General features: G+C 32.7%; 2 protein-coding genes across 3 annotated transcripts; one reads left to right on the top strand and one right to left on the bottom strand.

The window, feature by feature from the left end:
* Positions 1-333: 333 nt before the first annotated feature.
* Positions 334-7,174, bottom strand: LOC128175427 (replication stress response regulator SDE2-like). Its single transcript, XM_052841042.1, has 7 exons — positions 7,037-7,174; positions 4,817-4,922; positions 3,772-3,883; positions 3,477-3,646; positions 2,566-2,707; positions 1,894-2,230; positions 334-1,323 (listed from the first exon to the last, which is right to left on the bottom strand). The coding sequence occupies exons 1-7, from the start codon at positions 7,079-7,081 to the stop codon at positions 1,105-1,107; spliced, it is 1,131 nt and encodes a 376-aa protein (XP_052697002.1). The 5' UTR covers positions 7,082-7,174; the 3' UTR covers positions 334-1,104.
* LOC128175429 (synaptojanin-2-binding protein-like) lies at positions 7,131-11,933 on the top strand. 2 transcript variants are annotated; one of them, XM_052841045.1, is made up of 4 exons: positions 7,131-7,294; positions 9,827-9,963; positions 11,153-11,266; positions 11,528-11,933. In XM_052841045.1, the coding sequence occupies exons 1-4, from the start codon at positions 7,234-7,236 to the stop codon at positions 11,708-11,710; spliced, it is 495 nt and encodes a 164-aa protein (XP_052697005.1). In that variant the 5' UTR covers positions 7,131-7,233; the 3' UTR covers positions 11,711-11,933. The 2 variants fall into 2 exon arrangements, with proteins under 2 accessions (XP_052697005.1, XP_052697004.1); XM_052841044.1 differs by having other exon boundaries at positions 7,132-7,294; positions 11,525-11,933.
* Positions 11,934-12,310: the final 377 nt, after the last annotated feature.

Below are 12,310 nucleotides of genomic sequence, written 5' to 3'. Positions count from 1 at the left end.
ATTGTATGTTCAATAATAGCACAATTGAAAATTTTAACATTGATAATAAAACTTTCATCCAAATTAATATCTAAGGGTGTCCCATACCACTTAAAGAAATATTGATCAAAGTTCAAATCAGCATTATGATGATAAGAATATGGCATATTTAAAAGTACTAGACCAAGTAAATTGATTTATAACAAAGCAGTTTAGGCATAAATAAAGATCCTGTACTAGTTTTCAATACAAGTGAAATATTCTCATATGTATGTAAAACAACTTGTTATCAATCCATCATTTTTTGGTTAACACCATATACATGTATGTCTTATAGAATTACAAAAACCTGAATTACATGTAAAATTTATTTTATTTCCAGAGGACTCAAATCAGTGATTCATTATCCATGTACATATTAGAAATTTATTATAATGACATCATCAAACAACATTTTACAGTTAAAACATGGAAGTATACTTTAAAACCACAACTCCACCAAATAGTTTTGATTTCCTCGATGGGCTATGAAATTTTGAAGCAATCTTACTAAATGTACATATTCATGTACCGGTATGTACATTTTAGAACAAATACATTATAAGATAACACAATCTCTACCTTTTTAGGCCAAAACTTCAATGCAGAAGTCATGCATTTTCTTTAAATGCAAGATATGAAATAGAGGAACTTTTTTCTCCTAATCAAAAATCACAAAATATGAAAATAGGCGTGGAAGCAATTGATATTATGTTGTGGTACCTAAAATACCAATTAATTAACAATTATATATCTGGCTGAAATTTTTAACACAGTGTTTGTATCATAGCATTTTAGCTTTTTTAGGAGTTTACAAGATGAATTACAATTATAGTAAATGTACTGGCATATGTGTATGCCTTTTGACATAATGTACATATTTATAACACATTTAGCATATGAAAATGTTTCAATTGAAAGAACATGAAGAATACAAGCATAGGAATTGTAATGCATTGCTGCATGTTTACCCATTTTTAAAATACCAAGTCATTTGTAGCAGCAGAAGCCCATGCTCTACTTGCTATTTTCTATTTCCATCTTCCATCATATCATTAAGTCTGTAAAATTTTTATTTTCTCTCTTTTATTTCTTTCCTTTCCCCTTAGAGGGTTTGGCAAGCAATGATGGATCAATGTCCTTTGGGTCCAGTCCTTTGACAGTGAACAGCCTCTCCGCTCGTTGTTGTAGGGTTCCTCCACACTTCATCCCCCTTTCTATCAGGAGAGACTTCAACTTCTTAAGTCCCAAAACCTCCATATCTGTCGCACTGCTGTAGTCATCAAAGTCAAATGGCTTGTCCTCCTGAAAAAAAGAGTAACAAAGTATACATATTATACAGTAAAATATCATGATCATTCGTTCAAAATGAATTACAATAACTTGTCCCAAAATTTGAATACATGTACATCAATGTCTTTTATAACAATCATAGAAATAAATCCATTTTATTTATCTTTTACAATTTTTCAATAAAAAAGAATGGAAATATTGCATTTTTATTTAAATTTGAGTGCATACCAGAGATAGATTTTACGTTTATCAAAATTCTAGTTTACAAAGTATGTGAACTCCAATAAACATCACAGCTGAAGTAATTAAGCGATATTATTCTGCATATTTCATTTCATGCATTTTCAATGAGGTGTGACATTTACAACCAACTGCCTATGAGCGTAGAAGAAATAGCAAGAATACAATTACAAGTGTGTCTACATATCAGAAATACTGGTGACTATACATGTATCGATACAGTAACTAACATTTTAAAACAATTGATTACATGAAATTTGCCGGGAGGTAATGAAATAAAGCAAAATACTTTCAGAGTGACAAATCAGAGGACTTGTCAATGCATCAGTTACACCGACTCACCTGTGTCTCTGTTGACCCTTTGTCTGGTTCTACAGTGCTGCTACTGGAGGATGAACTCTGACCTCCATTGTCTGTCTGACCAACTGTACTCTCTTGCTTAGACTCCTTGCAAGAATCTGAGGATGTTTGCTGAGTTTCCTCCATGTTCACCTCGCTATCTGGGGTCACTTGTGATTTTGAGGCTGTGTTTTGGGAAGGATCAATGCTGGTGGCTTCAGTCTGTTCTTGGCAGCTACTAGAACTGACACTTTGGTCCTCTGAAGACTTTTCGCTATTTGATGAGTCACTTTCTTCTTCACTGTCCAGGTCACTTAAATTCTCAATGTCAATTCCAAGCCTAAAAAATTTAAAGGTCAGAGTACATCAAGTTGGTTTTTTTTTTATGGTCAACTAACAGAGCTTCAATTCTTAATTATGTACTGGTTAATGTATCGGTATCTATAATGATATTCTGATTAAGATACAGATCTCTCTGTGCAAAGAGATCAGGCAGTCACCCAGTCAGGGTCATGTTATGTGACGTCAGAACGAACTTTTATTTAACCTATCAGATGACAAGTTGCACATTTTTCTGTATGTGATCTTGTGACACCATTTTTAAACAATATTAAAACCTCTGAAATGGATAGATAAAATATTGATGTTTCTGGTAGACGAACACAAAATATGTACCATTCATTGTGTTTGGTGGCTTTTTTACAGGGTCCACCCTTGCTCTCCGACTTTCGTTTCAGTCCACTCCCTGAAGGTCCTGCCTCTTCCACCGATGTTATAGTGCAAGATGCTTTTTGTTTACTTTGCGCTCGTCGTAGTCCTAAAAAATATCAAAAGACATAAAGTCACATTTGAATTTTATCTAATCTTTCAATCTATGTATTTTCGGGTAATAATTTACAGTACATGTATTGAGATGATTACGGTTATAAAGTCATATTTAATATTGTTTGAAATAACTAGACAAAGGGCTTTATTTCACTGCATCAGCAAAGTTCATAAGAAATTTCTTTAAACACAAGCAACATAATTCTTGCAAGTGGAAAAGAATTCTCAAATACTGTTTTCAAAACTGTTTTTTTTCTGACACCCATTGATCCTGTCTGTGTTAAAGCTATATAATCAAATAAATACATGATGTGGCTAGAATAACGTGAATGACGTAGCCATCTCCAAGTTTTTTTTAACCTGACACATTTCCCCCCCCCCCCCCCCCCCCCCACCAAAAAAATATTTGTTCATTATTGCATCTTCACTAGCCAAGGGTTTTCGATTCACTCTGCTCCCCATAAATTTATGGAGAGCAGAGTGGATTGAAAACCATTGGCTAGCGAAGATAACATTATTGCAGCTCTAAGATAATTTTTTTCTTTAAAAATAAGTATGTTTCCATATACCATAGTCAACTCTAAATGTAATTCTGTACATGTATTACATGTATATTAAAGGTTATAAATAATTTATTTATTTCTGCAATGTTTACTATCTTCATACTTGCATGAACCACTAAAAAGAGTACTTTATTGTTTAAATGATAAATCACGGTGGAGACATACAAATCTCTCAAAGATTTTAAATTGACAATTTACCAATCTGGAGAGCATCTTCTTGATTTTCTGCCACAACTGCTCTTTGCTTATCATAAAGAGGGTCATCAAATTTATGGTTTGGTACAGCTCGCCTTCTCTCCATTCTTTCTTTTCTTTTTTCTTCTCGCTCTTTTTCTTTCTCTGCCTTTTTTGCAACCCACTCTTTAAGCCTTAAAAAAATTTAATTCAAAACATGAAATTAAAGTTACTCTATTCCTGGGTGAAATTAAATTTCATGTATTTGCACATAAAACTTTACGAAGATATGCTGTTGTTTATAAAATCAAATACTCACTGCTTTTCATTGTTAACATCTCTCATCCGCCGTCCACTGAGATCTCGACAGGCTTCTCGGTTGTTTGTTTTGTCAATCTGTGCTCCAATGGCCCTTAGCATTGAACCAAACCCTATATAAATTAACAAAAACCAACATCTTATATCAATCCTCTATGTTCTTAGAAAACTACTGGACAAGACTCAAGTCAGGAACATACTGATAACCAACTGAGCATTTGAAGCTGGCAATGGAAGTGATTTGATGGTAAATTCTGGTAATGATCCATACCCCACAATATATAAATATTAATGATCTCGCTTTTTGAAAATCAACTTCCTATCACCTTTCAACCCCTTGGAAGGATTTAAACTTGTCTGTAGACTTACCGTATATACTCGCCTATAAGTATTGTTCGCCTATAAGTCGGTTGCCATTTTTCAGGTTTATTTACAAGATTTTGCCATTGACCCTCTTATAAGTCGGGTAATTTTTCTGGATAATCAGTCTACAGATTGTCAATCAAATAAGCACATTTTATCAAGAATGACTATATTCTACATAAAAAAATATTGGTGTTTGACCCCTCTGTTATCATTTCTAGATGCAATGCATTTTTAGAGTGTTGTCTTCAGTTAAGACATCTATCCTGGATTAATAACTTTCGATTTTGGACGCCATTTTTTTTATTGATACACTAATGAAAACTTGGTGTAAGCTTGAAAAATATTTTAAATACTATTGAAAATAAAATGATAGTGATTTTGATCCCTGGTAGTTCAAGGGGTTGTTGTGGTGTTTATCATAAGGATTGGTAAAAAAACAACTTTTATTTGCAAAAACTTTAGATTGTGATTGACCAGATATATACTGGTTTGCATGACTCATTTTTGCAACAAAAATGTATAGATTATCTGGAAAATAATATATCAGAAATATTTAAATACCGGTTTGCAGCGAGAAATATTTGCATAAACGAGGTTCTCATGAACCTCTCGAATAATTTTTGCATGCAAATAAATATAGTACATGTTTACTGAATAAGAAAAATGATTTAAAATCTTACCTCCCTTGCCACCAAGTAATCTGGGAACAATCCGATAAAGATTTCCTTCCTTAATCTCTTCATGTCTCTGGACAATTTTCCCATTACATGTGATGTAAAAATCATTCTATAATATAAATTAAAAGAGTGATTACAATTTATATCAGGTCCAGCACAATCGTTTGTGTCCAATTGAGGTGTCCAAGTAGCTTAGTGGACAATTCACTCGCTTGTCATTGCTGCGACCCAAGTTCGATCCCCATGATTGACAGTGGCTGTATGTGATAGGGTATGGAGGTCGCCTGCTTGGACATGTGGGTTCCCTCGCGCTAACATCCGTGCCAACGAGAGATATTACTATAAGTTGTAGAACTTGCTTATCAATCGTTGTAAAATAAAAAAAGTTCAGTTTCAAAAGATTATGCTGGACCTGTTATATGTTATTAACATGATTCGATAGTATCTAAATCTAATTACAAATTGAATATTAGCGAGCACAGCTCACTAATTCAAGTAGAACGTTGATTAACTTTATATCTTCCATGACTCTCTTTTCACCAAATGTCAGAGAACTTTCTATACTCTGTCCAGAATTTTTGCTTCCACCACTTTTTGCTTGATATTACAATAATCATAAATACCTTTGTGCTCAAACTACGTTCATCCACTAATATGAAAAATGTCCAATTTATCTGTTTTGAAACCCCCCCCCCCCCTACCACTTCAGGTTTCAATACAAATCCAAAAATAGAAAGTCCTTGGGGATTTTGCATCAGCCATTAATAAGCCCGGATGATAACATTGAAAAATTGCGCGAGGTATCCTGAGTACTTCCGAATAGAGATAAAATGTATACATTTCCAATTATAAATCTCCGTAATAAATTTGTTTTCGTTCCTGTGAACTTTTATGAGTGAAAAATGATAATTGTTCAATGAAGATATTTTTTATATATTTCTTTTCATCAATTTGAACTGTTAGTTCTTTTACAGGTATGTGTATTTTTATTAAAAATCATCAGAAAGTGATGGAAGCAATAACTTTGGACAGACTATAGCAGATCTAAATCTAATCTTATCAGTGTTACATCATAATTCTCTATCTCTCTCTGTTCTCTCTCCTGTCTATCTCTCTCTGTCTGATCTGGCTGTCTGGCTGTCCTCTCTCTCTCTCTCTCTCAAATTAACACTAACAGGTTGGGCACAACCCCCCGTTTGGTGGTTTGAGTCCCATTTGGTGGTTAAATGCCCAAATGGTATACCTGTTTTACCTACCAATTGGGACGCATTTTTCGTTCATCGTGGATGACGTTTTTCTGAAGAAAAAGCGCATCGTGTTTACCACCGCGGCTAGTACTCTGACATGTTTTCTTCATAATACACTCGTTTAAAAAATTCTATGTGTCGATTTTTCCGCACGGGTGTTTAGAAAAAGATCGAAATGTTATGCATCCTGGAAGTCGCATATAAACAAAGTACTTTTGTTTCCAAAAAGATCGATGACACTATCATCCGGGCAAATGAAAAACAATTGCAGCCAATCAAAAGAATGATTTCTAGGTGCACACCATCACCTAATTTTAATATGGGGGCATGATCGTGCAATAAAATAATTTTCACTAAAAAGTACTTAAAAACTAAAATACCTAAATTGAGCTTTCAATGTACATCAGTAAAGATCACTGTTTTCATTGGCTCCAATTGTTTTTCACTTGCCGGATGATAGGAATTAAAAGTAAAGAGTTCGAGGAACAAGGCCATGTCGTGTTTTAAATAAAATCGATCTTTTTGCAGACAGAAACACTTTGTTTAAACGCGACTTCCGGGACCGTTTTCTAAACACCTGCAATAAACAAAAACTGAGTCCCATTTGGTAGGTAAAACAGGTATATCATTTGGGCATTTAACCACCAAATGGGACTCAAACCACCAAATGGGGGGTTATGCCCAACCTGACTAAGTTGACAATGATGCTATGCATGTATGTAATTCTTGTTGTGCTCGCCACAACGGTAGCACCGGAAAACATATTAAATCTTCCTATTTATTCTATTTTGTAAGATTGCTTGTGTGAAAGTATGAATATTCTTATTTAAGGATAACCTTTTTTTTTTCAATGTTTCCTGGCCAAAAATATGTACAAAAAACGTACAATGTAAGTTCATTAATTTTAAAGGGTCCCTCTGTATTTTTGACAATTTGAAAAATCTATTCTTATCAGTGTTACATCAAAAATACATACTTTGTTTAATTCACGTAGATCGTTGATTAACTTTATATCTTCCATGATTTCTTTTTTCACCAAGCGTCAGAGAACTTTCTGGCGGATTGTCAACGTTTAACGGACGCTTTTTAATTTTCACCTCCGCACACGAAAGAGCTTGTAACCGACCTCTCACTCCCTTTGAGGTGTAAAATCGAAACTACAAGTTTTACCCTATGGCAGAGGCAAGCCTTGAACTTGAAGAATTGGAAATAGTTTTGGAAAGGGGAAATCATGGTTTGTGCTTATCTTTTCTTGCCGACTGCATCTTATCTATAGATACCATTATTTTGGTTTGTGATCACTTTTTTTCGAATTTCCTCGACCGTTAAATTCAATTTCGAGATGCATCATGCAGAAAATTTAAAACTTGCGCAATTCATTTTTTTTTTTACTTAAATGGTATATTTGATTGAATAAAGATATATCAGTGGCTATGAATTTATTTACCTGATCCATATATTGCTTAGCTGCAATAATGTAACCATCTCTGTGATCCAATCATTTAAGCGATACATACTCATAGTGATGTGATTGAAACTCATTCTTTTCTCTCTATATATAGGCCCTATATAAAGAGAGAAAAGAATGCCAGCATTACACTAGATTTTACATTACCATTACTTGTAATGCTAAAATTGTGGCATTACACATTACTAGCATTACTTTGAAAATACATGTACAGTCGTTTTACCACTAACGAATCAGTATGCGGTTTCATTGTGCATGCGACTATTATTATGAGAATCACGTTTCTTTGTCCTTCTAAACTGTAGAATCAAACCTCCGAAAATCTAGTTTCGAATTCGTTTTCCAGTATCAAATCAAGCGCCCTCTATTACTTCTGACAGAATATTTTGAGGCGAATTAATTTCAAAAATATACTAGAGGTACATGTTAATAGACTTATAAATGAAGAAGGAAAAATAATTGTGTGAATATGTCATTTAAACAAATAATATGATCGTTATTTTTGTCATACCGTTTTCCCGTCAAATTGAAACTGGACTAACAGTTTTCATTTGTGTTACTTAATGAAATTGAAAATTGAATTTTCATGAAAACACTCTATATTTGTAATTGATGATAAGTAATTGTCATTTGCCTTTGTTTTTCTTGTACATCTATCAATATATCCAGCCAAATAATGCTTCTATCGCAATGACCCGAAACTAGGAAAACTACACATGGTTCTATTGGAAGTCGTAATTTCATTCAAAACTCCATTATTATTTGATATGATGCCTAATCTTATTAAATGGATTATAATTACTAATTATCCACAAAATAGGGGTCAATAACAAACTTATTTTCATAGTCAGGCTTAATTGTTTTCACACTTTCATTTTTTCTGCCTTGCACTTCCGGCAGCTCATATCTGGGTCACCTTTTTAATCTGTAAACAATACGGTAAACAATCGTGCAAATGTCAAACAACTTCACACACTGATAGAATATTTATTTCTGTATTATAATTACCTAGCTAGGATTTTTTGAAACCTTAACTTCGTCTTTCACCAATAATTTTTCTAAAAATTATTCGATACTGGCAAATATTCGTTACCGGTAAAACGACTGTATGTAATGCATTGCAATGCATTACTATTACATTTAGCATTACCCCAAGCCCGATATAGGGACCTGATAATATCATTCTAAGTGGTAATGGAGAAAAAAAATATAGTGTATTATGCAGATTAAAGAATTTCCACTACTCCTCTGTAAAAACATACTTTTGTTTAATTATATTAATTTTGACACTTTGACATCATCAAATGTTAATTATAATGACAAATGTAAAAACGCTTTGTATAAATAACAATGTACTGTTTTGTATTCATTAGCAAATACTGTTTAACAGTATTTGTTAATGAAAGAAAATTATTGTCTAAATTGGTTCACAGTGTTTATGCATGTGATAAACATCTACCAGTAGATGTTGACATGAAATCAATATAAATATCAATGTTTGTACTGACTGTGGACTATATTAACAATGTCTGTAATATGAAACATATGTGCAATGTTGGCCCGCATTTCCAAAGTGTCAACAACATGTGCTAGTGGTTGACAAATTAAGTGTTAACAAAATTATGAAACAACTATTTTAAATCTAGCTGCAGAACTCTGCAGCTCTACTGTAAATTTAGGTTGATGAACCGTGGATCTACAGAATTGACATGAAAGAAGCATACATTTTGTTTTGAATGCCTGCATGTACTGAAGCTAATAATTTAAACATTTTAAATACACATGCAATAACTTTATATTTATTAAAAAATTGTTTAATGGGTCTTTATCTTAAATATTATTATAATGCTATGGGAACTAGTTTGTCACACAAAATAAATAATCTTATACATGTACATGTACTGATAAAAAATAGAAATGCACAAATTTATTATTTGTACAGTATATTCATGTTTATGAAGTGATATATAGCTCTGATGCATCTGTTGTTTATTTCTTTCATTATTATATAATACACATGTTGTTTATGATTATATGAAACACATCACTATAATGATTAATATATTTACTTACTTATTTACTTACTAACAGATGATCAGTACATGAATATTTTTTTTCATAGAAAGATGCATTGTTGGTCATTGCCTCTCATCACTATAATATAATAAATCATTTACTTACTCAGATGATTAGTACATGTATTACTTCTTCTAAGAAAATTGTATTATTTGTTATTGCCTTTCATTTTGCTACTTCTTTGAATATTTTAATATTACAAGAGAGGACCTTGTTTTACAGGCCTAGGTTTCAACATAAGAGGAGGTGTAGACATTCCATATGTACAGGGGGACTCTGGAATCTTTGTAACTAAAATAAGAGAGGATGGTGCCGCATTTTTAGATGGTCGTTTAAGAGAAGGAGATAAAATTTTAGAGGTAAATATTTGTAATTGTTATATTCAGTAGTATATTCTTACTATATAACTCTACAAGATGAATAGTCAATAATTGTAATATTAGCTCGTCCGAAAAATATTGACCGGTCAATATTTTTTTGATATTGACCGGCTAGGAATAATATCCAGAGAACATTCCCTCTATTTTAAATAATCGCATCTGATTAGTTGATTCGTAAAATAAATTCGTAAACGATGACGTAAATAACTCTTCGCGACTCCAAAACAAGGTGACGTCATAATAGACAGTCAGTCAAGGCAAGTAAACAACGGACGCGCAATGCGACACGGATATAAGGATTTGCGAATTACTGTGGAGTAAAATCAGGTAGAACATCTGTATATTAATTCTTTCGGTCGGCGGAATATCACCAGTGATCGTTTGATGCTGAGGATATTTTGGAAATGAACTTTGCACAGAATTGAATTCGTGAATTCTTTGTTGAGCCGAGAAAATTACGGCGATCTGTTTTCAATTACTTTCTTAATTTTGGTTTGTTTCTTCATATAACAAAACAAATGTTGACTGTGTTTTCGGGCAACATTGATTATATTAGCCCCCTTGGGACGAAAATATTGCCCTCCGCTTCGCGTCGGGCAATATTTCATCCCTCGGGGGCTAATATAATCAATGTTGCCCTCAACCCCAGTCAATATTTGTATAATATTCAACTTTTCTTATAAGGATTGCTTGAACATTTCATAAGAATTTTATGACATGTGGTGCAATGTATCTTCATAATTAATGATGAAAATTGAGATATATCAATTAGTGCTCACCAGAAATGAATATTCATTTTTACCCAATATGATTCCAAAACTAAAATTCAGAGAAAATTCAGCATCCATTATATCACTTTATGAATAATTCATTTAACTGGTGGTGTTTAGTACTGCACTTACATTTATTAAGCAGTTTTATTAATCCCAGATACATATTAATATTCTAGTCTAAATTACCTGGTAAAAAAAAATGTTATGATGCCAATTAATACTTAATTGCTTCATTAACACTTAATTGATATTAGGAACACCTCAACATTTAATTGCTTTTACATGTATGTGAAGCTTACTATAGACATATTAGGTATACGAAATGTAAACTTAAATGTGCAAGTCAATTTTCAGATTTCTAATAACGGGAAAATACATGACTACTTTTGTTTCAGATAAATGGTTTTAGTTTAGACAGAGTTACCCATAATGAAGCTGTACAACATTTTGTGAATGCAGGGGAAACTGTCACACTTAGAGTTCTACAAGGCGCGGAGGAAGCAATACTAGTAAGTAAAGAACTTGAATGAGAATGTCAAGATACGCCATATTAAAAGGGATGAGTGACATACAGTTACTGGAATTGATTTTTTGTTATAGGTTATAAATAAGAGGACTTTCGGGAATGGTTTTCACTGAAGCTGTCTGTTAAAAAATGTTTTCTTTTAGACCCTTATACATAATACACACCCCAAGAAAATTATAAAATTGTGTAGCAGCATACATATTTTTTGTGTTTATTCATGCTGTACTTTTTCCCATTTCAGCAGCAAAGGAGAGAGAATGAAGAAAGTGAGAATGGCCCTAACCAAAGTTCTGGTTCCTCTTCAAATATCAATCCCTCAGACAGCTCCTCTGGACTCGGTTTAGCAACCATTGTGGGTGGTTCTCTAGCCCTTATTGCTGCCCTGGCAGCAGGGGCCTACTTTATACACAGAAACATGAGAAAGTGAACAACTACTATAAACAACTGTGTGCATTATAAACTATGTGCTGGATCATTCATCAATATTTCTGAAACTTTTAGTATCAATATCTGTTAATTAGAGTAAATGGGAACTTCTTCTAATGGGATAAGAGTCTGTCAGATTTATTTTGCAATATGTGTATGAGTTTGTTTTTATCTTTTTCATTTGAAATGCAAGTTTTGTTTTTAAATAAACTGTTTTGCTCGTATTTTTATTCTTTTTTCTGTAAGTAAATTGTAGAGAAAAATGAATGGTTTAGTTTCAGTCTCAAGTCAAATACTAAAATATAATTTGTCAGACAGGGATTTTTAGAGTTATCTTTCTTTTTAGGGGATAACTCATTTTCATTATGGTAACATTAAATTAGGATAGACTTTTTCGTATGACAGTAAATCAATTATAATTTACCCTTCAGATCATTATAGATAACATCCACCAAATTTTGAAGTCACAAATGTCAACAAATCATGCACAGATCAAAGGGGGGAGGGGTTCTACATTTTATAAACTTATAATAACTACATCTAGCGAATTTTACTTAATTTTTATAATCAATTATTCATTTTTTAAAAGAAAGATGTATAT

This window comes from Crassostrea angulata, chromosome 3, assembly GCF_025612915.1.
Source record: "Crassostrea angulata isolate pt1a10 chromosome 3, ASM2561291v2, whole genome shotgun sequence".
Lineage (NCBI taxonomy): Eukaryota > Metazoa > Mollusca > Bivalvia > Ostreida > Ostreidae > Magallana > Magallana angulata.
This window is presented reverse-complemented; position numbering and strand designations above follow the sequence as displayed.